At 46.7% G+C, this 26,736-nt stretch overlaps 9 protein-coding genes across 9 annotated transcripts; 6 read left to right on the top strand and 3 right to left on the bottom strand.

Annotated features, from left to right (window-relative positions):
• Window positions 1-8,436: 8,436 nt before the first annotated feature.
• On the top strand, window positions 8,437-10,592 carry PG986_001131 (efflux pump antibiotic resistance protein; the record flags this gene model as incomplete). The annotated part of the gene is made up of 8 exons (XM_066837353.1): window positions 8,437-8,643; window positions 8,685-8,738; window positions 8,832-8,876; window positions 8,943-9,093; window positions 9,184-9,403; window positions 9,487-9,834; window positions 9,894-9,966; window positions 10,047-10,592. 8 exons carry the CDS (start codon window positions 8,437-8,439, stop codon window positions 10,590-10,592), a joined length of 1,644 nt encoding a protein of 547 aa, XP_066706246.1.
• Window positions 10,593-10,698: 106 nt separating this feature from the next.
• Window positions 10,699-12,098, bottom strand: PG986_001130 (uncharacterized protein; the record flags this gene model as incomplete). Its single annotated transcript, XM_066837352.1, has 3 exons — window positions 10,699-11,348; window positions 11,479-11,780; window positions 12,007-12,098. 3 exons carry the CDS (start codon window positions 12,096-12,098, stop codon window positions 10,699-10,701), a joined length of 1,044 nt encoding a protein of 347 aa, XP_066706245.1.
• Window positions 12,099-14,428: 2,330 nt separating this feature from the next.
• PG986_001129 (uncharacterized protein) lies at window positions 14,429-16,741 on the top strand (the record flags this gene model as incomplete). Its single annotated transcript, XM_066837351.1, has 2 exons — window positions 14,429-14,992; window positions 15,050-16,741. 2 exons carry the CDS (start codon window positions 14,429-14,431, stop codon window positions 16,739-16,741), a joined length of 2,256 nt encoding a protein of 751 aa, XP_066706244.1.
• Window positions 16,742-16,849: 108 nt separating this feature from the next.
• PG986_001128 (uncharacterized protein) lies at window positions 16,850-17,728 on the bottom strand (the record flags this gene model as incomplete). The annotated part of the gene is made up of 1 exon (XM_066837350.1): window positions 16,850-17,728. One exon carries the CDS (start codon window positions 17,726-17,728, stop codon window positions 16,850-16,852), a length of 879 nt encoding a protein of 292 aa, XP_066706243.1.
• Window positions 17,729-19,362: 1,634 nt separating this feature from the next.
• PG986_001127 (L-fucose permease) lies at window positions 19,363-20,606 on the top strand (the record flags this gene model as incomplete). The annotated part of the gene is made up of 5 exons (XM_066837349.1): window positions 19,363-19,432; window positions 19,553-19,782; window positions 19,838-20,067; window positions 20,124-20,254; window positions 20,503-20,606. The coding sequence occupies 5 exons, from the start codon at window positions 19,363-19,365 to the stop codon at window positions 20,604-20,606; spliced, it is 765 nt and encodes a 254-aa protein (XP_066706242.1).
• Window positions 20,607-21,247: 641 nt separating this feature from the next.
• PG986_001126 (uncharacterized protein) lies at window positions 21,248-21,904 on the top strand (the record flags this gene model as incomplete). Its single annotated transcript, XM_066837348.1, has 1 exon — window positions 21,248-21,904. One exon carries the CDS (start codon window positions 21,248-21,250, stop codon window positions 21,902-21,904), a length of 657 nt encoding a protein of 218 aa, XP_066706241.1.
• Window positions 21,905-22,101: 197 nt separating this feature from the next.
• PG986_001125 (uncharacterized protein) lies at window positions 22,102-22,840 on the top strand (the record flags this gene model as incomplete). Its single annotated transcript, XM_066837347.1, has 2 exons — window positions 22,102-22,198; window positions 22,536-22,840. 2 exons carry the CDS (start codon window positions 22,102-22,104, stop codon window positions 22,838-22,840), a joined length of 402 nt encoding a protein of 133 aa, XP_066706240.1.
• Window positions 22,841-22,980: 140 nt separating this feature from the next.
• On the bottom strand, window positions 22,981-23,522 carry PG986_001124 (uncharacterized protein; the record flags this gene model as incomplete). The annotated part of the gene is made up of 2 exons (XM_066837346.1): window positions 22,981-23,321; window positions 23,405-23,522. 2 exons carry the CDS (start codon window positions 23,520-23,522, stop codon window positions 22,981-22,983), a joined length of 459 nt encoding a protein of 152 aa, XP_066706239.1.
• Window positions 23,523-24,763: 1,241 nt separating this feature from the next.
• Window positions 24,764-26,555, top strand: PG986_001123 (amino acid permease; the record flags this gene model as incomplete). Its single annotated transcript, XM_066837345.1, has 4 exons — window positions 24,764-25,023; window positions 25,090-25,312; window positions 25,374-25,486; window positions 25,544-26,555. The coding sequence occupies 4 exons, from the start codon at window positions 24,764-24,766 to the stop codon at window positions 26,553-26,555; spliced, it is 1,608 nt and encodes a 535-aa protein (XP_066706238.1).
• Between the last annotated feature and the right edge of the window lie 181 nt (window positions 26,556-26,736).

Genomic DNA, 26,736 nt, shown 5'->3' with positions numbered 1-26,736 from the left:
AAAATAGTATTTAAAATATATAAAGACTTTTATTATATATTTAATAAAGTATAATCCGATAAATTAATTAAACACCGCGAATTAATAAACTATAAAGTTAAATTAATAAACGGTATAAAATTAAATAATTTAAACTATAGTTTATTTTATAAAATATCTTTGGAAAAATTTATCGTAATTTAAAAATATATTTTAAAAAACTTTTAAAAAAGCTTTATTATATTAAGCGACGTTTTTTAAACGGCTCCGATATTTATAATTTTTAAAAGCGACGACGAATTTCGTTTTTACGTAGATTTCCGGAAATTAAACGCCGTTACGCAAAAAAATCGATATTCGCTATTATTAATCGAGGAAACTTTTAATAAAATAATTAAAATAAAAATTTATATTAAGATTAATATTCGGTAAGCTTTTTATAAGGTTCGCTTAAAGGAAAAAGACAAAAATTTAACGATTTTTTAAACCCGTTATAAAGTATATAAATATAAAGTCCTTTTATTTAAATTAATTAATAAACTATTTACTTTTTAAAAGTTTATTAATAACTTATTACGGGAATATTTCGATAATTTTTACTATACTTATATTAATAATATTTTTATTTATTCTAAAGATTTTTTTTAATACGAAAAGCACCTAAAAAAAGTTTTTTAAAAACTATTAAAAGCCGGCCTTTAAATTAACTTTAAAAAGTATAAATTTAATATAATAAAAACTAAATATTTCGGCTTTATTATTAAAACTAATATCGTCGCCGTGAACTTTAATAAGATCTCCGCGGTAAAAAATTAGTCTTTATTAATAAATATAAAAACGGTATAATCGTTCTTTAGATTTTATAATTTTATCGTAAATTTATTAAAAATTATAATAAAATCGTTAAACTATTAACGATATTAACGAAGTCGAATTAATTATAAGTTTAAGGAAATCAAGTAATAAGTTATTTTTAACGAATTAAAAAACGTTTTACTATAAGTAACGTAGTTTACCACTACGCGACGCATATTACTTAACGACGCACCTTTTTTATTTCTCGACCTTTTTATATAAATTAATTTAATTATAACGCTTAAAATTAATTAAAACTACTCGCTATCCGATTCTTCGCTTAATTTTATATCTTTTTTATATATTCGCGTATTATAACCTATCTCGCCGTAAATACTACAGTATTTTTTACCGGTCGTTTTCCGTTTCGATAAACCCTTATTTTTATTTTTATTAAGCGCTAAACGCTTCCTTTTTACTTTTTCGTTCTATAACTATTAAAATTCCTTAATAATAAAAGCTTTTCTAAATTAAACTTACGACTTTTTAGCTTTTTAACGCTTAAAAAGTACTAAATTAACCTCCTTTAATATATATATCTTATCGCGTATAAGGGTTATTTTATAAACGATTTTAATTATACCCTTCGCTATCTAATCTACCGTATTTAAAATCGGCGTCGAAAAGCTTTTTTTAATAAGTAAATACCCTCTTTTTAATATAAATAAAGTACTTAATTATTTATTAAAAGTTAAACGGCGTTTAAAAGTCGTAGGTATTAGCCGTCCCTAAACGGGATAGGTTAAATATAGGCGTCCGGAAACACATATTTAGCTTACTAATTACCTCGTTAAGGTTATAAGGTATTAAATTAGATACGCTAAATTTAAATTTAATATTAACTTTCGTAAAAACAATAAAATACGCGGCTTTAAAAGCGATAAAACACTTAAGCTTAATAATATAATTTATAAAAACCTTAATAAATAGCTCGATTTTTTCGAATAAACACGCTTTAAAAGCGAATAAAATACTATATTAAAAAGTTAAAATAAATACGATAAATAGGGAGGTATATTAATAATAATAATATCGTTATTTTAATAATATACCTTGAATTCAGCCGAAATATAGCTCTTATAGCCGTCGAGAATTAAAAGGCAATAACGACTTTTCGTCTACGATTTAATATATTTATCGAAGTATTTAATTTAATCTAAGCCTATCTCATTATTAATCTAGCCATTAAAAATCGGCTTAATTACTTAATCGCCCGGTAAATCGGTTTCGCGGGACCAATTTATAAAGTAATATTAACCTTAAACGATTAAAAACGGCGGAATGTATTAACCTTATAAATTAATATATTCAATCGCCGTTACCTATTCCCGATTATTAAACTAAATTAACTTCGCTTTTCTACGCCGCTCGGCGCGTGTTACGACGAGTATTAACCCGATTATACTTATTATAAAACTAATCTCGTCGAAATTCTAAATATTTTTATCGACGATCTTATATTTTATTTTTATATTTATAATTAACGTAAACTAAATAGAAATAACTTTAAAATCCTTATAAAAAACCCTTTAATAATCGTACCGAGGATTTATTTTAATCTTTAAGTCCGGGTTACGGTCGATAAAACGCTTAACTTAGTGCTTACCGACGTAATCGCCGCCGCGCGACGCGGTAAAGAAATTAGCTATATTTTCTACACTAACGAGATCGGGAAGTATCCTTTAAATATCTAGAATAATTATATATTTATAAAGTACCTCTTTTTTAATTAAATTTATTTTATATCGTTTCGGTTAAATTTCGTATTTTAAAGTTCGGCCGTAAATTTAATAACGTAAAATTAATTCGGGTATATTATAAACTTTTACTACTATTCTTTAGCTTATTTAATTCGGTCCGTTTCGTATTATTTAAATTACTAAAACTATCCGATCTTCTTAGGATTAATTAAGTATTATAGTTATAAAAGTATTACGCGTTAAAATTTAATTATATTAGAATTAAATTAAGGTGCGTCGCCAAGTGATATACGTCGCGTAGTAGTAAACCACGTTATTAGTTTTTTTATATTTTAATTACGAAAAGGAAACGAAGTTTAAAACCGATTTATTCGATTATATTATTACTAGCGTTTTTTTTAAAACGGGACGATAGGGAATAGTATTTAGTCGGGTATTTTTCTAAATCCCTTTAAGGATTAAAGTTTAATTATTTTATTTATAATAAAGAGTTATTAGTTATAATTCGAAGTTTATAATATTAACGCGTAAAATTAATTAGGCTTTAACGTTTTAAACCGTTTATTATTATTATTAATTATTACGCGCTTAAATATTTTAATATTAAACAGTATTTTAATTCCCGATAAATCCGTTAGACCGAAATCTTAACTTAATATAATTTTATTATTCTTTACCGGCCCGAAAAAAATAACACCGTCGCGAACGCGTTATTTCGAAAAACGGAGGAACTAAAAACCTTTATGTTTAAAAAAAAAACGAAAAATACCAAGCTATTTTTAAACGCTTAAGCCCGTTATTAAAATTTAGTTTTAAGGCCGTCGATATTAAAATTATATTATTAAAGGATAATATCCCGCCCCTTAATTTATTAAGGATATCCCTTTTAAATACCCTATTTAACGTTAATTAATAATCGAAAAACCTCGAGGTTTTACGTAAAAAAGCGCGTATAAATTATAAAGATTTTATATTAATTAATAAATTATTATTTTATAAAAGAAAACTAACGGTTTTATTAAAAAATAACTTTCGAACGAAAATTATTAAAAATATTTATTATTAAATAACGATTACTTATTTAAAAATAATTAAAACTAAAAAGCTAGTTTTTTAAGGCTATTAATAGCTAGGATTAATAAATAATTATAACGTATTTATTGTTAATTATATATATAAGCTAATTAAAATCCCACGCATAAAAATACTAGAGAAGCTTTAACTACTCCCGGTGCTTAATTAATCGTAATAAGACGTAATAGTAAACTTTAAAGCTATAAACCCCCGGATAAAAAAACGGGTTACAATATAATAATAGCGGTTATCGACCGTTTAATAAAATATAATTAAACTTCCCCTTATAATAAGAATATAAACGCGAAAAAAGCCGCTTAGTTTTATTATTAAAAGCCGTTTTAAATATTTAAACTATTACGAATCGTAATTAACGATAAAAGTACTTAATTTATAGCTTTTTTTATAAAAGAAATCTATTAAATATTAGGTATTAAATAAACGTTCGCTTTTACGGTATATTATAATATAATCGGTTAAGTAGAAATTATAAATAAGTATATAGATTAACGATTACGACTATTTTTAATTTATTATTAAAATAATTAGGTTAATATATTACCCGTTTTAAACTACGTTTAAACTACGATTCTATATGATTCCCTTAAAAAAATATCCCTTTTCGAAGTAAAACGAGGTTTTAAACTTTAGAACTATTTCGATTAAAAAAAAACCTAAGATTTAAAAAGATTTCTGTTTAACGAAAAACTAGATCGAATTTAAACCTAATAAAATATATAAATTATTAAAGAGTACGTTAAAACCGCGCGGCGAGCGATATTAACTTTTTAAAAAAGATAAGGGAGTAAATAAATAAACACCGAAAAAACCGGATTTTAACGTAAATAACCGGGTTTATATTAAAAAAGATCGCCGGCTTAAAAACGAATTAACTCGGCGATAAATTAACTTTCTTTTATACTTAATAATCTTTTCGTATTTTATTCCGCGATAATTATATTTATAAACTAGATATTTTTAATTTATAAAGAAATAAGATTTACTATATTAATTAACTTTTTAAAAACCTTAATAACCCGTTGCCTAGATAAGCTTTAAGGCGCCCGGCTAATAAAATTATAAACTTTAATAAACCTAAAACCTCGGAGTATAAAATATTTAAAATTAAAATATTTCGAATTTATTACTATAAATTATAATATAAAGCGGATTAAATTAATTAAAAGAATAACGATACTTAGTACCCGGCCTTTAATTTTAAAAATACTCCGGATAAATTAAAAGATTTCTATCGCTAAAACCCCGATAAAACCGGACCCCCGATATAATTAACGTAATAAAAATTCGCGGCCAAGGAAAACCGCTTCGATAAAAATTACTTAAATAACGAATTATTAATATCGAAAAAAATCCGCCGTTTAGTAAAGCGAAAAACTAAATAAATTATAATAAAAAATCCTATAAAAAAAGGGATAAAATTACCCCGTTATAAAAAAATTAATTAGCGAAATTTTCGCGATAAAGTACGAAAAAACTTAACCGTAATATTATAGAAATTAAAGCTTTATAATCGAATAATTAAGTAAATACCCGAAATTATTTTTACTTTAACTAAAAAATACTTTCGTTTAAATCCCTTTTAAAGTCGTTAAGGCGCCGCCTTTTTACGAAAGGGGGGTAATAATATAATACGTTAATTTATACGCTAATTAATATAAAAACCCTATACTAGCCCTACCACCTTATTATTAAAACCGATCTGCCGCATCGGCCCTAGCTCGATTTTCTTTTTCCTTTCCTCTTCGTCGTAAATTCCATTTATTTCAGGACCTATTTACAGCCCCGCCTTATAAAAACCTGATTACGTGATTAAAAGGTTAAAAAAAATAGTAATTTAAATAAAGGAATAAATTTAAATAGTTATAATATTAATTTTTTACTTAATATATTTCGAGACGAGTTATTTTAAAAAGGTGGGTAATATTATAACGCACTTTAAAAACAAGCTTTTAATAGCTTTATTAATTAAAATAGGGCAGGGCGTGTATAAAATAGCCTAAGCGCCACTTAATTTTTCTTTACTTATTTAAATAAGGAAATCGTTTTAATAAAACTAGACCTTTTCCTTCTTTCCCTATCTTTTTCGGTTTTTTATAATAAAATAATAACTTATAGCTTTACCTTTTAAATTATTATAATTGTAATAAATATTTTATTTACTTTTTATAGTACGATTATTTTACCCTTTGAAAAAACGAGCCGGTGTATAACCTACGTTATATTTTTCGCGATTTAATTAAGTTTAGCGAAAATTAATATCGGAGAGCTATTTTAATATCGCGCGATTCGACTTTTAACGTATTCGGTTTAATATTAAGCTTTAATTAAATTATTTAAGGTTTTTAATTCTTAAGGAATAAGTAGGCCGAAAAACGTCTTTAAAAGTATTAAAATATATAGCTTTATATTTAATTATAAAATAATATATTTCGAATTATACGAAACGAGTTTTATTTTTTAAAAGCCTCCTTATATATTTAAAACGGTAAAAATCGCTTATAACGTTTTTAAAAACGTTAATAAAAAGTCTTCTTTTAAAATATAAGTAATATACGCTCGTATAAAACTTTTAATTTCTTTCCCGTACGCTTTTTTTAACGTATTAAAACAGTCGATATTAAGAGGTTAAAGTTTATACAACGAATAAAAAAGTATATAAAGTATAATAATTGATTTATTATTATAGTAAAACTTGAAATTTATCGAGTAGTAATTTTCGTAGCCGTTTAAAATTAAAAGGCGATAACGACTTTTTATATAAGACTTAATATATTAGTTAAAGTATCGAATTTAATCCTCGCTGTTTTTATTCGTAATCTAGCTATTTTTAATAATTATAATTATTTAGTTTTTTAATAATAAGCTGTTTTTATATTAAGAAAAAAGGTACGTTTTCCCGGAAAAATAATATACGAAAGGATAGCGTAACCGTATAATTTAACGCTTTAAATTATTATAACTTAATCCCGGTTTTTTTTACTATACTATTTTAAGCTTTCCGCGTTAATTAAAAGTAATTACGACTATTTCGAACGAAATTTAATTTATAAGAAACCCGGTTTCGTCGAAATTATAATTTTTTTTAAATCCCGTATTTATAAATTATATTCCGTATAAAGGAAATTACGCGTAATACGCGTCGAAATTTTCGTAGAGGACTTTTTAATAATCGATTTTTCGGTTAAAACGCGTCCGGAAATTTAATTATCGTCGTATGAAATTAAAAGCTTAATTAACGTTAACGCGTTCCGCGTCGTATAAATTAAATAATCGATTCGCTATATTTTAAATATTATTTATTTAAAGTAAAAACGATTACGAATCTAAATTAATTATATATTATACGATTAATTATTTTTTAAAATTCGTAAACTTTTATATTAATAATTACGTATTTCGTTATAAAATATTACCGCGACGCCGATAACGTAAGGTTATATAAGGGATATTATATATTTACGTTACGGTTCGTACGCGTAATTTAAGGTTTTTTAAAGCGTTTAAAGCGTTAATTATATCTCGTTTTCTTTTTATTAATTTACTATTATAAGTAGTAAAAGTATAAAGTATAAAATATAAGTTATACGAAATAAAAAAAAAGTGTTTAATTAAACCGTGTGTTTAATTAGACCGTGGATTACGTTAATATTTAATATTAAAGTTACTACCGGTAATTTAATTAAGAGGTTATTATAAAAAGCTCGGTAAAAATATTAATAATTTAACGGCTTAAATTAACCGGTTAAAATAAAAGACGGCCGGTTTAAAAGTAAATTTAAAAAAAATAAAAACTTAAAACAATAAAAAGGTTAATAAAAACCTTAATAAAAGCTTTATATATATAATAAATATTAGGGAGGTTTAAAAAGGATATTAAAAAAAGAAGGTTAAAAAAGAGGCCGAAAAGAGGTGCCGATAAAGTGGTGAAAAGTGATGTAAATCGAGCTGGTGGTGAAAGTAACTCTATTATAGTGCGCACGAGCCGAAACAGCCTTTAAATTGCAGTATGTATTGCTCAATTGACTTATCTATTACTGATGTTATTTTTCGCATCTATTTTAGGGGGGTCATTTGAGGGGGGGCAGCCGATAGGGGTTGCATCTTACGCGTTGAATGCCCGGCATTCCAGATGGAACTTCTACCTATATTTGCAAGTGGAAGGTGCATTATCTGATGATACCCATGTAATCAGCTTGGATGGGCTGGAACAGAGATGCCGGCCGATCAGTCTCTTAGATGGTGGGCGGCGTTGCCTGAGATACTTTGTTTACTAGAGTATAGTATAACTACCATCTCCGTTGGGTGTAGCGAACCCCATTGTGTCGTTCCAGGTGGATATACTGCTACCGGTGCTTTGCCTGACATTACGAGTCATGCCCTCCGATAGCCAGAAGGCCCCTGGGGCAAAAAGTGCCCAGCTGAATGGAATAAGATCCATGTCCTGGCCCGTATCCCAGCCTGCATACTACCTATCAGGTCTTTTAACTCCACAGTATCCCCAGATAATGCATAGGATATGCTGGGCCCCGCGAGTCAGACAGTCCATAGCTACCGTAAGCGTAGCATATCGCGGTCAGCCAATCACTAATCAATCACTCGGCCAATTATCCACGACGGCCGGCCCCCCTGCAAGGTACGGAGTCCGAGTAAATGATGTAGCAACTCCGGTCTCCCAAAACGCGACCCGCGTCTTCCTTTCCCCCGTCCTCTCTATCGAGCCCCAGGTTTGAAAACAAACCACGACCACGAGTCAACATCAACGTGCTTCATTGTGTGCTTACAGCTCTGGGCCCTCGTGCGCCGCGCCATGCCATCACCATACGACCAAGATGCGACACCCGCTGCGGGGGAAGGTCCCGTCAAAGTAGAGGCTGGCCACTCGAACGGTGACGGTGGGACATCGGAAAGAGCTGCACATTTACAGGAAGGTGAAGTCATTACGAAAAAAATGGACCATCCTGCCGGCCCGCGACTTATTGCCATTATTTCTGCTCTTCTTCTCAGCATCTTTCTAGTGAGTACATATTCAGTAGTGCGGCTTGCCGAACACTTCAGAACGATGCTGACACATTTCCCTCCCTTCCCCTCCCGCAGGTGGCTCTTGACATGGTACGATACAATCCCCCCCTAATCCCATGGCCTGCTGGCCGCCGCTACCCGGCATGGTGTTGACATGTCTCGTGTGGTGTACCTCGGCCTCAGACCATTGTGGCGACAGTCATTCCCAAGATCACCGACGAGTTTAATGTGAGCTTCCCTTGCGAGCACTCCCAGTATTTACAGGCGCCTAGGAGTATTAACAGGCAGCTCTAGTCCATCGCAGACATCGGCTGGTATGCTGCTGCTTTCTTCATCACCTTGGCTGTATTCCAGTCGTTTTGGGGAAGGGCCTACACACACTTCAACCAGAAACTCGTCTTCTTCACGACCATCGTCATCTTCGAAGTAGGCAGCGTGGTATGCGGTATGACTTTGACCTTGGGGTCGCCAACCCCCGACAGGCGGCAATAGGCAGGATGAAAATCAAAGAGTGTTCTAACGTATCACGATATAGGCGCGGCACCCAGTAGCATCGCCCTGATTGTCGGCCGTGCTGTAGCCGGCCTCGGCGGCGCAGGGGTTACCGGCGGCATCTACAACATCATCGTGTCCATCGTCCCCCCGGCCAAGGCACCGTCCTACTTCGGGCTCGTGGGCGCGGTCTGGAGCGTCGCCAGTGTAGTGGGACCCCTTCTTGGAGGTGTATTTGCTGACAAGGTGACCTGGCGATGGGCGTACGTCATAACTCCTTGCATAACCCTCTTGGCCCTTTGTTGAAAAAGTAATGATGAGGCTAACAAAAACAAAACTCCTTCAGCTTTTATATCAATCTCCCGATCGGTGGTGTTGCTATGATCTTACTCATGATTTTCTTACCAGCAACGATCCAACCGGTACCCATCAGCCCGAAAAAGTTGCTTGTGGCCTTGGACCTTCCAGGTATCGCACTGTCTCTTGGATGGACCATCTGCTTTACCGTGTCCATGCAGCGTGCCGGGGCAATCGATCCGTGGTCTTCTTCGCCGGTGATCGGCACGCTTGTCGGCTTTGTCGTTATGCTGGTTCTATTCGCTATCGTGCAATGGCGTTCCGAAGACAATGCCATTCTAGCACCTCGATTCTTGAAGCACAGGGCCATCTTCCCCTTATACTGCTTCATATTTTTGTAAGTCGTCGGATCCAATCCCATACATGCCCGTCTTACCCTACTTAGGTAAGTAGTAGTGCTGACTCCTTAGCAAGCCTCAACGCCGCCAACTTCGCCACCTTGTACAATTTACCCCAGTACTTCCAAGTGGTCAGGGGCTATACACCTACATTCAGTGGTATCCTTAACCTTCCGATGATCTTCATGAGCTCCCTAACTACCTGGCTCAGCGGCCACCTTCTGGCGCACTTTGGCCACTACCAATGGTACCTGGCCCTGGGGGTGCCTTCGTCACGCTCGGTGCCGGTTTGATTTACACCTTTGATCAAGACACGTCCATCGGCCAAATAGTGGGATACCAACTGCTCATGGGTTTCGGCGTCGGATGCAGCATCCAGATACCCGTCACGGTAACCCAGACGATTGTGGCGCCCCAGGACATTGCCCTGGTGACCGCCATCGTCATGTTCTTCCAGCTGGTGACGGGGGCCCTCTGGGTGGCGGCGACGGAGGCCGTGCTCACCAACAGCTTCATCTGGGCGCTGGGCCGGCTGGTACCCGATCTGGAGCCCTCCGACGTGCTGGCGGTGGGCGCCACCGGGATCCGCGGCGCATTCCGCGGCGAGGAGCTGGACCGCGTACTCCAGGCTTACGCCGTCGGTCTGAAGGCCTCGTGGGCCATGGGAACCGCTCTGGGCGGCCTCGCGCTCTTGGTCTCGTTCTTGGCCGTGAGGAAGTCACTACAAGACCTTCGGGCTGTGAGCGTTAAGGCCTAGCTTTAACGTAATTTAATTTAAGTATATCTACTTATGCTACAATGTATTATGTAAATCAAATGGAGAGAGCTTCAGCATAAATATCCCCCAACGCCCAACGGGAAAATCAGCCCCTGTAGGAATCTCCAGGCAACTCCTGCGGTCGATACTGTTCAGGCAGCTCGTGCCGATATTGGTCATGCAACTCTTGCGGCCTCTGTTGACCGTGGAGCTCTTGAGCAGATGTTGAAAACCCCCAGTTGCCCGTGTCATATTTATGCTGTGCACTGCCGTCTACCTCGATAGGGTCTCCCCCAGTAGGAGCGGCCTGTGTGTTGGAGATTGCCTTGTTGCTCCGGTATCTCTTCAACGCCATGTACCCGAAGACTGCCAAAGCGCTAAAACCAATCCGGACTCCTATACCGATGCCGGCTGCGGTCGACGAGGCAAGCCCTTGCTGTTCCTCGGCGGGCCTCTCCGTCGATTGTGGGGTCGCGTCGGCGGCGGTTGGTGCCGGATCGCCCTGGGTACCGGGACTATTGGATGATGTTGTGGGGTTTGCCGCCGAGGTAGCGGCGCTGCTGGATGTGGAAGATTGGGCGACAAGCTCGAATCGCGAAGCCTGTGTGTTCCAAGACGCCGTTGGCCGCGGCCGCTGTATCTGGAAGCGACCGACGCCTGTATCGCAGCAGTTCGACAAGTGGTCGCAGCAGTATGAACCCTCGCTGCCTGTAGAGTTCGCGCACGAGATCAGGTCCGGTCCGCCCATACTGCCCCCTTTGTCAATTGAGTTGTTAGCACCCAGTGCATTGGCTAGTCGGACCTCCATTTCCTCTGAAGGCAGCGCAGCGCAACCAGGGTCGGCGGCTTCTCGACCCGATATTCATGGAGAGGAGGGTGTGCATACCTAAGCAGAGTCGCGAACATCCAGGTCCCCAATTCGCGTCGGTGCAAGAACCTCGAACAATGTTGGTCTTGGGTCCCAGGCACAAGCCGTTCTCTAGACAGACCATGCCATACCCGCCGCCGCAGCAGGGACTGGTATCCAGCTCAGGATTACATGGTGCATCGCCCAAGGCGTCCTTGCCTCGGGGTAAAAACACTTCGCAGCACCCAAGGCGTGGATGGGGAACATGAATAACACCAATAACAACAGAGAATGATCCCTGAGTGACGGCATAGCCATATCGCCCAAGCTGACCAAGGGGTCTGCAGAATATGATATAGACAGAGTTGGAAGCTGAGGTGTGCAGCCAAACAAACAATTTTTGCCATAACGTTAGCGTGGGAGATTTGATCCCTTGGGGAAAATATCATCCATGGTGTTGCCAGGTGGGAAAGAGGGAGATGTTGGGTCTCCTCGCGACCAACGGGCCGGGTCGTACTACATCTTGCAACACACAGGGCTCAGGCGGCGTCTCTCCCCAGCACCTACCCGAAATCAAACAGGGCCGTCGTGTTGCGCTTGACGGGGGCCAATGAAGATTTTCTAATTTCGGAGGGATCTCTTTTCTTGGCGGAACTCATGCGACGTATCGCAGTAGTCCCTGATGTTGGCTCGGCACTCGGAATCTACAAATACCTCATTATTCTACGAATCTTTGACTTTTCTTGTCCAAGCGCGAAATGAGTGAGAAAAGATGGTGATATTTGCATGAGTGGTGGAAGTGCAAGACGCTCATCCCCTTAGATGCTGAAGCACTGTCCTTTGCCAAAGGTTACAAAGTCTAGAGCCAGGGATAATGTAACAGAGACCGGGATGTTGCATTGTAGCTTCTCTTATTGGATGAGGATATGGCGACTTTCATCTAACAGCATGATGTAGATTCGGTCGATGGCGGTGAGCATCTTGGCTGCTTCTATGAAATGTACATCTGCCACACTCCTGTATAACCTCTGTCTCTTAAACACCGGTGTTCCATCCCCCTGCCTCCAAGAACCGACAGACCAATGCTCTACCAACAGTTTGGAGTCGCTCTTCTCGGGGACAGGGTTTTTTGCCAAGCAGCCAACAGAGAAGAGACCAGCACGTCCCCAATAAGATTCAGCGCTTGTAGGTTCTTCAACTGGTTTCCTATGTGGAAGATACCGGTGATGCTGGTGGAATATTCTATGAAGATCCTCCTGAACGTGAAGGGGCCGGTGGTAGACATGACCTCCGCGAAGGTGATCCGGTCCCATGGGTTCCTTGGCCGAAACCCACGATTCGGGAGATCGCTCGATGTCAGGGCCTTGCCAGTATCAGGCACAACTGTCGTAAGGAAGCGTTACACGATTACGAGACAGTAACAAATTCCTGCCGACAGTCAGTAAGCATTTCTTCCAATAAATCGCGAGTATACTTACACGATTAATGGGGTAAGATCGATGCTGGGTCTTGAGATTGTTCTCAGGTGTTAAAGGAGTGCCAAATACTGCATGTAAAGTGATTATATGTAGACCCAATGCCTACCAACAAAGACTACAAGTTAGTTGAGTCTTCCAACCCCTTTTTGGTGTTCAGTTCGACGATAAGGAGTCATGGCCTTGTGTTTCAGTGTTGACACCGGCATTTGGAGAGCTGTGGTCGGCCAGGGGGACGAACCGCAAGGGATCTCGGACCTCGCTGCAGAAATGGAATTTGACGAAGAAATTCTCCGTCAGATGATATTTCACACCGCGACCATGGGGTGTTTGGAAAGGTGAAGTGCGGGCCTGGTCTATACGCGTAGGCTACATCCTCCTACGTCGAACAGCCCATGAGAGGCGCGGGCACTTAGTACGTGCATTTGGCCCTGCATGACTGAGCCGACGAGACGTGCATCCTCCTCGTCCGCCGCATCAAGGCCACCATGATACCCAGCCACTGCCAGCTGCTTGTCCACGGGCACATCAAACCAAAGACGGGCGCCCACTCTGAGGTCACGTGCGGGCACAAGATCGAAAGGAACTGTACGACGCTGTACGGAATGGCAGGCATCATGAATTGAAAGCGCGTGGATCAAGTCGCCGGCGAAGACTTGCTTACTCTGGTGAGATGCGGAAGGCCGCCAATCGGTTGGTCGCGGGTCAGAAGTCCTCGGTGAGCGCGAATTGACCAACAGGTTCTCACCTCTCCGTGTTTGCCTAATTTGCCTAATACCACCCATCACACGATAACAAGTCTCAGCTCAGCCCCTAAAGAATCCCCTGGCGATGACGAAATCTTACCTACAGGTTCGTGGGGGAGTCTAGTTCCGAGGGGCTCAGCTGCAGAAGCCCCCAATTCGCCAATGAGGCCTGAAGGCCATTAAGCGCTGGGCTGATGTTGGACTCGAGCGAGCAAACATTATCCACTCTTCTTTCCTTTTTTTCCTCGTTCGACCTTCCGCAACGTCCTTTTGCTTTTCTTGGGGGCCGGCCCAGGGTTTTGCGCAATGGTCCCAATGCCTTGCAGTCTGCCTGACGGTGCCATCAATCAGCATCAACCGAACGTCGCATTGAATGAAACGGCAATTGGCATTGTGGCAGAATGATGCAGCTCATCCCCCCTCGAGGAGCCTGCTCGACACGAAAAAGACATATGATGAATTGCGTCCCATTGTGTCGCTTCGGGCGCATTGTCCAATCGCTTCGCGGTGGGAGGTATCCCGGCATCGTACTGGTTCAGCTCCCGAGGCGGCAGCGTCGGGTCCCCTGCCAGCCCAATCAGATCAGCAGAGGTAAGCCCAATGGCTGTCAGCAATCATATTGCAACCCACCTCGAGAACCGACCATAGGATCGAGGCAGGGCAGACTGGCATTCCGCCCTATCTATATATGAGGGAGCCCATGGCCGGCGTGGGTGAGGATGGGGGTCGTGGGTGTTTGGCTATTGCTGATCATAAGCAACCACTACCATGCCACCGTCGAGTTCGTTGTCATCCGCCGCCGCTGCGGGCGCCAGAAGACGATCCCTGGGCGTCGGGGAGCTCCAGCGCAATCGCATTCTCCAAGATATTCGTGATCACATTGGCGAGAGCAGGTACAGATCACATGTCGACCCGGACACGTTGAAGCACGAAGTGCTCGATCCAGTCCTACAAAATGACTTCGATCCTCAAGTTCAGATCAGGGGTATCCTGAAGGCACTTCGCCACACGCTGACGTTCAAGTTGGCACTTCAGAATATCGAGTCGCCCGAGTTGAGGAACCAGATTCAAGCCTTCTTGGATGGGGATACAGCAGAGGAAGTGGTAGGCAGGAAAGACATCAAATTCCCTGGCAGTCACACCATACACCACCCCGCTGCCGCTAAGGAGGCACAGACTTCTGCTGTTAAGCAGTCGCTATTTGCGGTGCTGAAGAACATACTCCTCAAGATACTCAACGTCAAGGGCCTCGTTACGAGCTACTTCAGAGACAGGACACAGCCACCGAGCTCACTGGAGATATGGGAAGATGAAGCCAAGTCAAAGAAATTGGTGAGCAACACTGAAGCGTGCGGCACCCAGGCCATCTAGCTAACGCGATAATCCCAGGTCCCTACCCAGATTGAATTCCAGAACTGGGGGCAAACCGTGACAAACACACCCCAGTACACGTTCGTCCCGACCACAGTCCTAGGTGTGCAGAACCTCGTTCGCTGGGCGGCATCCAACAACCTGCGTGTGCGCTGCGCCGGCTACCGTCACAGCTGGTCCCCCATCTTCAGCCAGGACAACAACGTGCTGGTCTCCTTCGTCGGCCTGACCCAGGTCACGTCCATGCCCGACCCAATGAGCCTAGAACCTGGCGACTTCACTGGAGCGATGGTACCAGGCATGTCGGAGTTCAAGACCATTGAGCTGAAGGAGGAGCTGGGGCCCAAAAAGCGATTGTGCCGTATTGGCGCCGGTGTAACTAACGAGGACTTCCGCCGCTGGGCCCTTGCGAACAAGACCTGGGCCCTGCCCGTCGATGTCATCCTCGTCGAAGTCACCATCGGCGGCGTCAACGGTCCGATCTGCCACGGCGCCGGGCGCAGGCACCAGACGTGCTCGGACCTCGTGCGCCGCATCGAGTATGTAGACTGCCATGGGGAGCTGCGGATGGTCGACGACCCGGAACTGATCAAGGCGGCAGCAGGCTGCTTCGGCCTGCTGGGTGTCGTCACGCACATCACCTTCGAGCTGGACGCCATGACCTACGCCGTGTTGAAGCCGCGGAAGAAGGACATTGGCTTGGCCATTCCGCCGGTGAACAAGAAAGACATCCCCGAGGCGCTAAGAGCCGAGTGGTTCGACGAGGCCGATGCGGATACGCAGTTGCAGGAGGCTGACGCCGATTTCGAGAGCCGGGCCGAAAATGACTACTACAGCGAATGGTTCTGGTTCCCCTACCAGCAGAAGGCCTGGGTCAATACGTGGAACACCGTCGAGGAGGTGAAATCGGACGTCAAAATCTGGCCTGAGTACCCGGACCAGGCCACCGTCTTCCTGCAGTGGGTCCAGGGCTGGCTGGGCCACATCATGACGAGCAGCAAGCTGTTCAGCAAGATCCCGGGCTCGTGGCAGGCACAGCTGCTAGCCATCAACGGCATGGCCAGTCTCGAGCCCAAGGCGGGCGAGGACAAGGAGCCGATCATCGTGACGCCCCTGCCCAACGCGCTTCACTTCCAACGCGGCATCCAGAACATGCGGGTCCGCGACATCGAGTTCCAGATCCCGATCCCGGCGCGCGAAGACGACCAGGACCGACCCGACTTCACCGTGGTGAAGCGCGCCTGGTGGGACGCCATCAACCTGGTCTACGACATCTACAACGAAGACGGCACCGCGCCCATGAGGCTCACCCTCGAGATGCGCATCATGGGCGGCAGCAACATGCTCATGGCGCCGCAGCACGGCAACACCTGGGGCACCGCCAGCATCGAGGTCCTGACCGTGCCGGACGCGGCGCACGACGGCGAGTGGGCCGGCTACGTGCAGCGCATGTCCGATATCTGGATGTCCTACACCGACCGCGACCGCGCCAAGCTCAACGTGCGCCCGCACTGGGCCAAGGAGTGGGACGGGTTCCAGCTCGGCGGCATGGACGCGCGCAGGTACCTCAAGACGGTCGCCTACAAGGACCAGATCCCCAAGTTCCGGGCGGCCCTGGCCGAGATCGGGAAGGGGCAGAATTGGACGCTGGAGGAGCTGAAGAATCGGTTTTCGAACGAGTTGTGGGACGAACTTATTTTTAAGGAGTAGTATGTACTCGGGATGTTATGTATGTTTGTGTCGCACAGACGCGTGTATGAGCGAGTTGGATATGGAGTCGATATATATACACTTGACTATTTGTTCCCTTTTTCAATTTTACCGAACGCGACCGCAAACCGGCATGATCCCCATCTCCTTCCAGAAAGCGCGACCGTCAAGGACGCGACCCAGGCGGGCGCTGTCCCGCGGCAACGCCTTGACGCCCTCCTCCTGCATGAGCTCGCCGACCCAGGTCAAGAGCCGGTTCTGCTTCGCGACCTCGGCCTCGGACACGCTGGCGGGGTCGGCCACGGCCGCGGCGAGGGCGCTGATGGCCCAGTCCTCGATCAGGTCCCACCAGTCGTAGATGTGCATGTCGCAAATGATCCAGCGCCGGCCGGGCGTGAAGTGGCGGTGCAGCGCGACGATGGCGCGCGCCACGTCCTGGCCGTGGACCAGGTGCACGGCGCCCTTGGCCCGCAGGTCCTCCTTGGTCTGGACGACGCGGTCGACCCAGTGTCGCGGCTGCCGCGACCCGCCGTACAGGCCCGAGAGGTCCAGGACGGCGCCGTCGGCGACGGCCATCAGCTCGTCCTCGGCGATGCCGCGCACGTCGGACTGGTCGTAGGGGGAGGACTCGTCCTGCCAGCCGTCGGTGCCCTTCCAGATGCTCGTGACGCCGAGCTGGATGAAGTGGGGCTTTTTCTTTTGGGTGGTCTGGTGCGTGCTGGCGTACAGCTGCGTCAGGCGGGCGGCGGGCCCCTTGTTCTTGAGCGGGAAGGTGATGAGGACCGTCGTGGCGCTGGGCAGGCGCTTGAACTGGCCCTCGTCGTCCGAGTCCGGGTCGAAGCGGAAGGGGATGGTGCCGTCGCGGCCGTCGGTCGTCGTGGCGGCGTACTGGATCCCCTGCTTCTCCAGGATGGGCAGCAGGAAGGTCGAGGTCCAGCCCGCGCCCAGGATGAGCAGCTCGACTTCTTGGGGCTGGGGGCGAATCATGTCGTTTGGATTTATTGCGACGCCGGGCTTTGATACTAGTAGGGTGTCAAGCAGCAACGGCGCGCGTTGGTGTCGATGTAATGACGGACGGCTGGACGGTTAGTGGGGGTGGGCGGCCCGAAAATTAGCTGCGATCTTTTGGAGATTTTGGAGATGGGGTTCTCCGAGTTAGCCTCTGCGCTAGCTTCAGGCGAAGGGGGGCAGCCTAGATGGATGACGATCTTGATTTCACACAGTAAATACCTAAAGCTTAGCGATAATCCACACAGTATTTACTGCAACCACCGTCCCAGCCTATCTGATCAGCTGGACAGCCAATCGAGTCTCATCCCATCTTCGACGCTCTTAACTTCGTAATGGTGTTGCCGCTAGTGTTTTCACATTCGCGATGCGCGTTCATTGTTCCTCTTCCGACGGCCAACGCCCGGAGTCAGCAACAAATGTCGTGGCAGCCCGTGTAATACGGCCCGGAGCCCGAAAAGGAAAGAAAAACGACCCAAAGACTTTGGGATACCACGTGGTACGTTATGGTTAGATTCAGCGCGAAAAGCTCGCGTTATCCGAACACGCAGCAGCATTCTGGTTGATGCAGACCACAGTCCCACCTCGTGAACCATATGTGGCAACGAAGGGGCCTGTCCGTTGTCGTCGATTTATGCTCATTTCCACGGCATGGGGAATGATGGGCTCTGCTCACTATATAGAACCACTGATATATCAACAGCACCGAAGCTTGTCCTGTACAGGCTGAGTTAGCCTAGTGTAGGGCATGTCTTACTGACACACTGCGCGTATCAAGCGCGAGCCTCGACCGAATCATTCGCGCGTCTGGATGACGGCGAACTGAACCACGCTGGTTGAGAGTAGCCAAAATGAGAATTTATGTTCTTTGCCGCGCATAGTACCGGCTTCTTCCGTTTATAGGATCCCCTGTCCGTTTTCGGCTACTCCATTGGGGCCGGGTCCCAGATCTCCCTGCTCGCAGGGTCAGGTAAGCGAGGTGAGCAACAGGCTGCCCTGTTACAGAGTCAGTATTGCATTCAGTCTTGCCGATGATCACGGAGGAAACGAACTTTTCTTGCCCTTCGTTTTAATATCTCTTTCTGAAGGGGAGAACGGTAACAAATTCAGTACAAGAGCATGGCGCAACGAGAGAGTGTACCTGACTGTGACGGTCGCAAACGGTGTAGCGTGAGGCAGCCAAGCACACCTCCCACTGGCGCCTGACTGCTGCCATTACCCCCTCGAGTTTTGGTGCCGCGGGGATGTTTCGCAGCTTTTAGCATCGAGTCTTGGTCAGTGTCTGCTACTGAACTTTGAGCGAGCCAACTTGGCGTCACTACTATGATACACGGTCGGGATGGACGGATCGTATTCAAGGCTACGCCCAACACAGATATCAAATCCACCACCACTCCATATCGTCTTCTGTTCTGCTAAGCTCTGTTCTCCCCCAAAGCCGCCTTGATGACTCCAGAAGTCGACCGTATGACAACTTGGCTATGGCAACAAAACAACTCGAGATCATGATCGCGTTGGGTGTGACCTTCTCGCTTGCCACATGCGCCCTTGGGCTTCGGCTACCGGCCAGAAAGATCACCAAAGTTGATCTGTGGTGGGATGACTAGTTCTGCATGGGTGCTTATGTGAGTTTATTCGACCTCTTCGCGCTGACTTTCACTAAGGTTCACGACCAACTGACTGGTATCTGGAGATAGTTCTTTGCTACGGCATGGGGGGCACTCATATTGCTATGTAAGAAGTCATACCTACCTACACACCACTGCTCTTGTCGTACCTATCTATACTAACCATGTCCGATAGGGATCAACAGCGGGTTAGGGCGGCATATTGATATGGTCAAAGATCCAGAAGGTGTTGCCTTGCGGACCTCCGATCTCTTTACCTTCTTCCTCCAGCTTGCTTTTACGTACTCCATTACTCTCATCAAGTTCGCGATTCTGGCCTTTTACTGGCGCGTGTTCAATACGTCGTCCATAAGATGGCCCATCATCATTCTGGCCATACTGAGCGGTGTGTGGCTGCTGGCAAGGGTGAGTAAACACTCGCATGGCTCTCACGAGGCAACGATACTGATCAACGTCTCAGACCTTCATTACGATATTTCACTGTGTCCCGGTGCACGCCTTTTGGGATAAAACTGTTGAGGACGCTACGTGCTTGATCAGTGACTCCGAGTACATCTTCTGGTCCACGTTGGCACACTTTGTACTCGATGTGGTCATCATTGTGCTCCCTGTCGTCGAGATCCGCAAGCTACAGCAGTTTTCGACGAAGCAGAAGATTGGCACATGTTCCTTGTTCGGCTTTGGTATCTTGTAAGCTTACGTTTCTTTGTATACCTTCAATAACAGCCTGCTCACACATTGGTTAGGGTCTGCGCTGCATCCCTTACTGTCGTCGTCTTGGCCAAGGAGATCAACTCCTCATCTAAGGATATACCTTGGAATATGGCAAACATCATGTTATGGGCTACCGTTGAGGTGAACCTGTCCGTGGTCTCAGGTTAGTCATGTGCAGTAATTAACAGAGCGTATGTTACGGCGACTGACACTTACGCAATAGCCTGTCTCCCGCTATTCCGCCCCGTCTTCATCACGGTACGAAAGAATTCCTTGCGCATGTCAGGGGGCGACTTGGGCACCTACACGCCGTCTCGACGCGACATGAGTGTCTCTTCTTTCGGTAACGACGTAACCGACTCCCCAATCCATCCTCCAGCACCGCTTCCAAGTTTCTATCGTAACTCAAAGGGGTGGCTGTGCAATCGGGCCGCGAGGGCTATGGGTTACGAGAGCAGCGTACCGAACTTCAGCAAGCCCAAGAGTATGCATGGGTGCCCCTACGAGAGCAATGACCAGCCTGGAGTTCCACAGTTTCCTCAAGCGGCAAATTTTATCTAGATCCATGTTTAAAAAATCAAAATCTTACTTGTAGCTATTCCTGAGTTCTTTGGTCATAAACTGGCCACCCTAAAGACGGTACCGAACCGCGTAACCTCCAATAACGAAGGGAATGCAATAAAGCAATGACTCGTAACGGAAAACATACTTGCTTAAGTATACACTTGAGATAAAGGTCTATACCCTTCAGTATCCACAGGTATCAGTATGTGTGGAAGAAAGGGGCGATGGCGGCGGCATCTAAAGTTCGAGTCGTACCAGGAAATCCAAGACAATGATTAGATAGAGATGTAGCCCATGGTACACCAAACTGTCAAGGAAAACATACATTGGTAACCATAACTAGATCTCCCGTTCCCTCAAATCTAAAATTCCAACTTCCATTAACGTAGTTGACAAGCGTACCAACCCGGCTTCACTATCCCGGACAATAAGCTACCACAAAATCCACGCATCTCCAAACCACCCACAAGCTGCAACGACAATGGCCCCCGCCATACGATTTCTCATACTGTCAGACACGCATAATAGCAGCTTTCCAGACCCTACGAGCCTCCCAACCGTAGACGTAGTCCTTCACTGCGAAGATATGACCATGGCCGGTGGGCTCAGCAACTATCGTTCGGCCATGTCCTCGCTCCCACAGATTGATGCCGAGCTGAAGCTCGTCATTGCCGGGAACCACGACCTCGAACTCGACAGCAGCTGGTGGCTTGCCAATCTAGACGAAGACGACGACCCGGACGAGCCACGCAAGGCGCTCGAAGTTAGGCGGAGTGGCCGCGACAGGGGCATCCACTATCTGGAGGAAGGAGTACATCGGTTCACGCTCCAATCCGGCGCCGTCTTTTCGGTCTATGCGTCTGCGTACACGCCCGACGAAGACCGGTTCAATGGCGGAGGCCAAGCGAATAATCCCATCCCCGCCGGTGTCGATATCGTCATGACTCACGCCCTCCAAAGATTCCGTCGAGCTTCCAGCTACCCGACAGCGCAGATTGCACCCTTGATACAAATGGCAAACAGGAGCACCGAGGCTGCTCGCATCTGTGGCGGGCCATCCGAAGAACGAAGCCTCGTTTTCACTGCTCCGGTCATATACACGAGGGGTACGGTGCGCAGGCTGTGGCATGGTCGGAAGGGGGCCGAGATCGGATACGTGATGCCACCCACGAAACCTTCCCGCATCATCAGAGGCTGCAGCTTCGTTCATGCGCGAGAGATGAAATTTTACTGGTCAATGCATCCATAATGAGACATGACGAAAAGGAAAAAAAAAAAACGTCGCTTGGGTCGTAGAGCTCGAATTGAGTGGCTAGCTTCGTTAAAGCTCACCATGGCGGTTGATGACGTCAATGATTTTGCGTTGTCCAAGACAAGAAGCTAAGAGAACGGCCGTATTCTTGGGCAATTGAGCAAGCTCCCAAAACACACAAGATAGCACACAATATGGACGATTGGGAAGATGCAGTCTTGTCGTCGCGGCACATCCATAACCGCGTCGGAGGCCGCGCCGGGAAATCGAAAGCAGGCGACAAGGCTCACGGTGTGTTCGACGTGCGCAAGAGCTTTGGGACCTACGAAGTCAAGCTTGGAAAGGGGAAGAATGCGTCTTCGTCGACACTAGAGATCCTTCGACTCACGATGGATGGTGAAGGCGTTATTGGGGATTTGCACTTGGAAGGGGGCAGTGACGGCCACGTTATTGATGGCCGGCAGCAGGAAAGCGCTAAGCAGGATTATTGACGATTTCGGGGATGCCAATGGGGATTCTGCCCGAGAGCCTGGTTCAAACGGAGATGTCGAAGGAAATCAGATTGACGGCGACAGCATTGTTTCGAGTATTACAAGTGCTGGGACAGACACCCAGCTTGTTGATACAGGTGTGGAGCGCGAGTCACTTGAAGAGCAACAACAGGGCCGATTTGAGACCTTCGAGAAGAACAGCTTCAGATCGCCCAAGTTCTGGTTGAGGTTTCATGGCCATGAACCCCAAACTGACGACGGAGCGGCTGAGAGATCTGGTACTGGGTACCTCGTCTTCTCCGGCAACGACTGTCGCAAATTTGAGGGCACCATCAGCTGCGACGCCATCAATTGGGATAATAAGAAGTTATCCGGCTGGAAGACTATTGCGAGGTCTGAGCGGGATACACCTGTGCTCTGGTATGAGCAAGAGGCGTCATAGTATCATCAGCACAACGTACGCGAGGCCATTGGGAAAAAATACTTGGGGATAAACTGCTAATGAGAATGCATGACCATTGATTAGTTCAAGCGATACTCACCGTGATTTCCCCGAGGTTCTCCGCCAGTCCACTCAGCTGCTTACCCTTCGACCTCAAGCCTTCGAGCGTATCCTTGCCCAAGGGGAGGCGGAGCCCGACGGCCTGCCTGCCTTCCCAACGTACCAGTGCCATCCACGGCCTCGACGATGTGCAGTGCGGCCTTTTCGGCACTGCCGGCATGGGCCGTGTAGGCCGGCACGTCCGTCAAGTGGCGTACGGCCCTTTCCGCGAGCGAGCCCTGGTAGCTGTTACTGAAGAGGGTCTCCACGGTGCAGTTGCCGCGGCTGGTGGCGGTGAAGCGGGTGTCCATGGCGCCCGGCTCGACGAGGAGAACACGGATGCCAAAGGGTATGAGCTCGGCGTGAAGGGCTTCGGTCATTCCTGCGGACGCGAGTGTCGGCGCCTTGCTTCTCTGTCACTCGCGATGCGATGCGCGCTTATGGTCATTGGGGGGGGGCACTGACCTTCGAGGGCATACTTGGTGGCAGCGTAGGCGCCAATCGACTCGAGGGTCTCGCTACCTATGTCGATGTGCACCCACGTGCCGCCCAGCTGGGTAATCTCATGCGCAGTATCAATCATCCCTTCTCGTGCCGGATCTGCGGCAGGCTATCACGGCGTGTCCAGCGACCAAGGCGGCTTTGGCAAGCTCGAAGCCTAGGCCCCTCGAGGCAGTTACGTGCACTGCGGACTTCGAGGAAATAGACCGGACTCAAATACATACTCGGCGACGCGGAAGCTCTATCCTACTTCTAGGCGGCCTTTCAGCTTGCCTCGTTGCCTCGGGGTCTAAAACACTGGAATTTGCTTTTTCTCGAGGCTGCCATGCGTGTCTACTACGTCTACTACGCATTGCGTATCACACAGGCCTGGAAGCCGAAAGATCGGAGATACCGCCGTCGGGGCTATTGTGACATGCAATAACACACGGGGGATGGCATACGCAATGGCGGGTTGGAGAATGGTAATGCCGCTCACGGCGTTTGGCCCGGCAGTCGGGTTCACCCAACGGAGGGTTTGTGTCAGTTGACGTGCAGATGCAGATGCAGATTATAGGTAACCTAGTACCTGGCAGATAGATATCACACGCAGCCGGCTGTCTTTCCTTTCCGATTACGCGCTTTGATTTGCTGCGTGCTGCAGATGCCGTCTTCTTCAGGTCACATCGACATTTCCCATGAAAAAGAGGAGTCGGAATACCGAGTTTTGACACATTCAAATTCAATTGGCACATATTGGTTTGATGGAAATTATGTATATATACGCTAGAAATCCATTGCTGACCATGGATGACTCGAGGGCTTCGGCTTACGGTTACTTGCTCATGCCGTGAGCTGCATGGCGCAATTGCAAATCATCAGCCCCCATCTTATCTCTCTCGCCGCCTACCGTGGACACCTCCCAGTCTTGCGCACCCATTCACACCATCCACAGCGATGCCGCTTCGAGTTTAAAGACGGGCGTTTCCTTGGCACTGCCGTGAAAAGCCAATCACAATGGGGACATCGGTCAAGTTGCGGGGCCCCGGCGATCACGTCATGGTTCATGGTTACTCTCTGCAAACCGCTTTGAGCCATTTGCTCCAGAAATCGAGACCCTCAGGGGTCCTCACCGAGCGGCGACCCCCACCGAAATGAGGTTGGGAGGGAAGAAAAAGGCAGACTCGATATCATCCATGTCCATCGGCTAACGTGCCCACGACGAGCTTTTACAAGTTTCCGTTGAGATGCTTTCTCTCTGCGGTTGATCCCTCGTCGTGTCTATCTCAGCCAGCCTTTCCTGGAAAATCTCCGTGTTTGAACCCGGACGGATATACTCTCAGGATGTACAGCCCCAAGAAGGACGGCACGGTGGAGCCGATGGCCGATGTGGCACCAGGTGAAGGTGACGCCAGCGATGACTTCCGGGCCATTGACCCCGACAGTGGAGTCAAGCGAGGGCTGAAGACAAGACATCTGAGCATGATGGCTTTGGCCGGCATCATCGGCCCCGGCCTGCTCGTCGGGGCTGGAGGCGCGCTGTCGAGTGGTGGTCCGGCGTCCTTGCTGATCGGGTTTGGCATCATCGGCATGGTTGCCTTTAGGTAAGACCTTATTCATGGCCCTCACTTCATCCCCGGGTATGACAATGGCGCTGACAACATGACTAGCATCATGCAGAGTCTTGGAGAGTTGACAACTCTGTACCCCAGCGGTGGCGCATTCACCAAACTGGCCGACCGTTTCGTTGACAAAGCATTTGGCGTCGCTGTCGGATGGAACTACTTTATCATATGGGTTGCAGTGCTCTCCAACGAGTACAATGCGATCACGAGCGTGTTGGTGTTCTGGAGCGATCGCGTTCCGGTCTGGGGCTGGTTCCTCATCTTATGGGTATGTACCGATGCTCGCCTGTCCATAACCTACTTGGGCGGCGTACTGACTTGGACTGCAGTTCCTGTTCCTGGGCTTTCAGCTGCTCGGAGTCGAGACGTTTGGCGAGGCCGAGTTCTGGTTAGCACTGATCAAACTTGTCGGTCTCACGACGTTCTTCATCTTCGCAATCATGTTCGTACATCCAGCCACCACCCAATTCTCGGCACGCAACTGACACACGCCTTGAAGTTATGCCGCTGGGGGCGTTAAGGGGGCCGACGCCGTAGGTTTTCGCTATTGGCATGATCCTGGGCCGTTCGTGGGGGGCTTTCGTGGGGTAGCCGCCGTCTTCGTGTTCTGCTCGACCTTCTACGCCGGCGTGGAATCCGTCGCGGTCGCGGCCACCGAGACGAAGAACCCGCGGGTGGCGATCCCCCTGGCCATCCGCCAGGTCTTCTGGCGCATCGTCTTCATCTACATGGGCTCCGCCTTCTTCTTCGGCCTCACCTGCCCCTCCAACGCCGAGGGCCTCGTCAACGGCGGCAGCCGCGCGCTCAAGAGCCCCATGACGGTCGCGATCCAGCAGGCCGGCTGGGAGGGTGGCGTGCACCTGATCAACGCCTTCATCCTGGTGACGTGCCTGTCGGCCGTCAACAGCTCCATCTACGTCGGCTCGCGCACGCTCCTGTTCATGGCGCAGGACGGCAAGGCGCCGCGGATCCTGGGCAAAACAAACAGGCGCGGCGTGCCCTGGGCCGCCATCATCTTCACCAACGCGTCGGGCGCGCTGTCGCTCATGAACATTTCCACGGGCGCCGGCGAAGCTTACCAGTACATCGTCAACCTTAGCGGCGTCTCGGCGTTCCTGGTCTGGGGCTCCATCTCCTTCATCCACATCCGCTTCCGCAAAGCGTGGCAGTTGCAGGGCTACCGCGTCGAGGACCTGCCGTTCGTCTCGTGGGCCTATCCGTGGAATGCGTATTTTGGGCTCGGCGCCAACATCTTCTTGGCCCTCGTCCAAGGCTGGACGACGTTCAGCCCCTTCAATGCTGGCAACTTCGTCGATGCCTACATCTTGTTGCCCCTCTTCCCCATCATCTACTTTGGGTACAAGGTTGTCCGCAAGACTCGGTATTGGCGACTCGACGAGATTGACCTGCAGTCGGGTCGGCGCCGTGATCTCGAAGAGGCGAAAGAGTTGGCCGAAGGGGAACTAGATGGGCGGCAAACTCTGTGGCAGAAGCTGATCAAAAGCCTCTAGGCTCGGCGCGTGGACAGGGTTGAGTCGACTTTGGATATCGTTTGTATTAGAACGCCCATAGAGCCTCAAGGCGCCGTTAGAGCTAATGCCCGTGGTGCCCTCAACTTTCATCCTCTACCTTTCAAGATGCTCAAGCCTCAAACTGCGTAGGTAGCTAAAAACGTGCGATGGCATGTTAGCC

Source organism: Apiospora aurea (genome assembly GCF_038362705.1).
Source record: "Apiospora aurea strain CBS 24483 chromosome Unknown utg000001l_segment0_segment0, whole genome shotgun sequence".
Classification (NCBI taxonomy): Eukaryota; Fungi; Ascomycota; class Sordariomycetes; order Amphisphaeriales; family Apiosporaceae; genus Apiospora; species Apiospora aurea.
The sequence above is the reverse complement of the archived record's forward strand: the minus strand, read 5'-3'. Positions and strand labels throughout refer to the sequence as shown.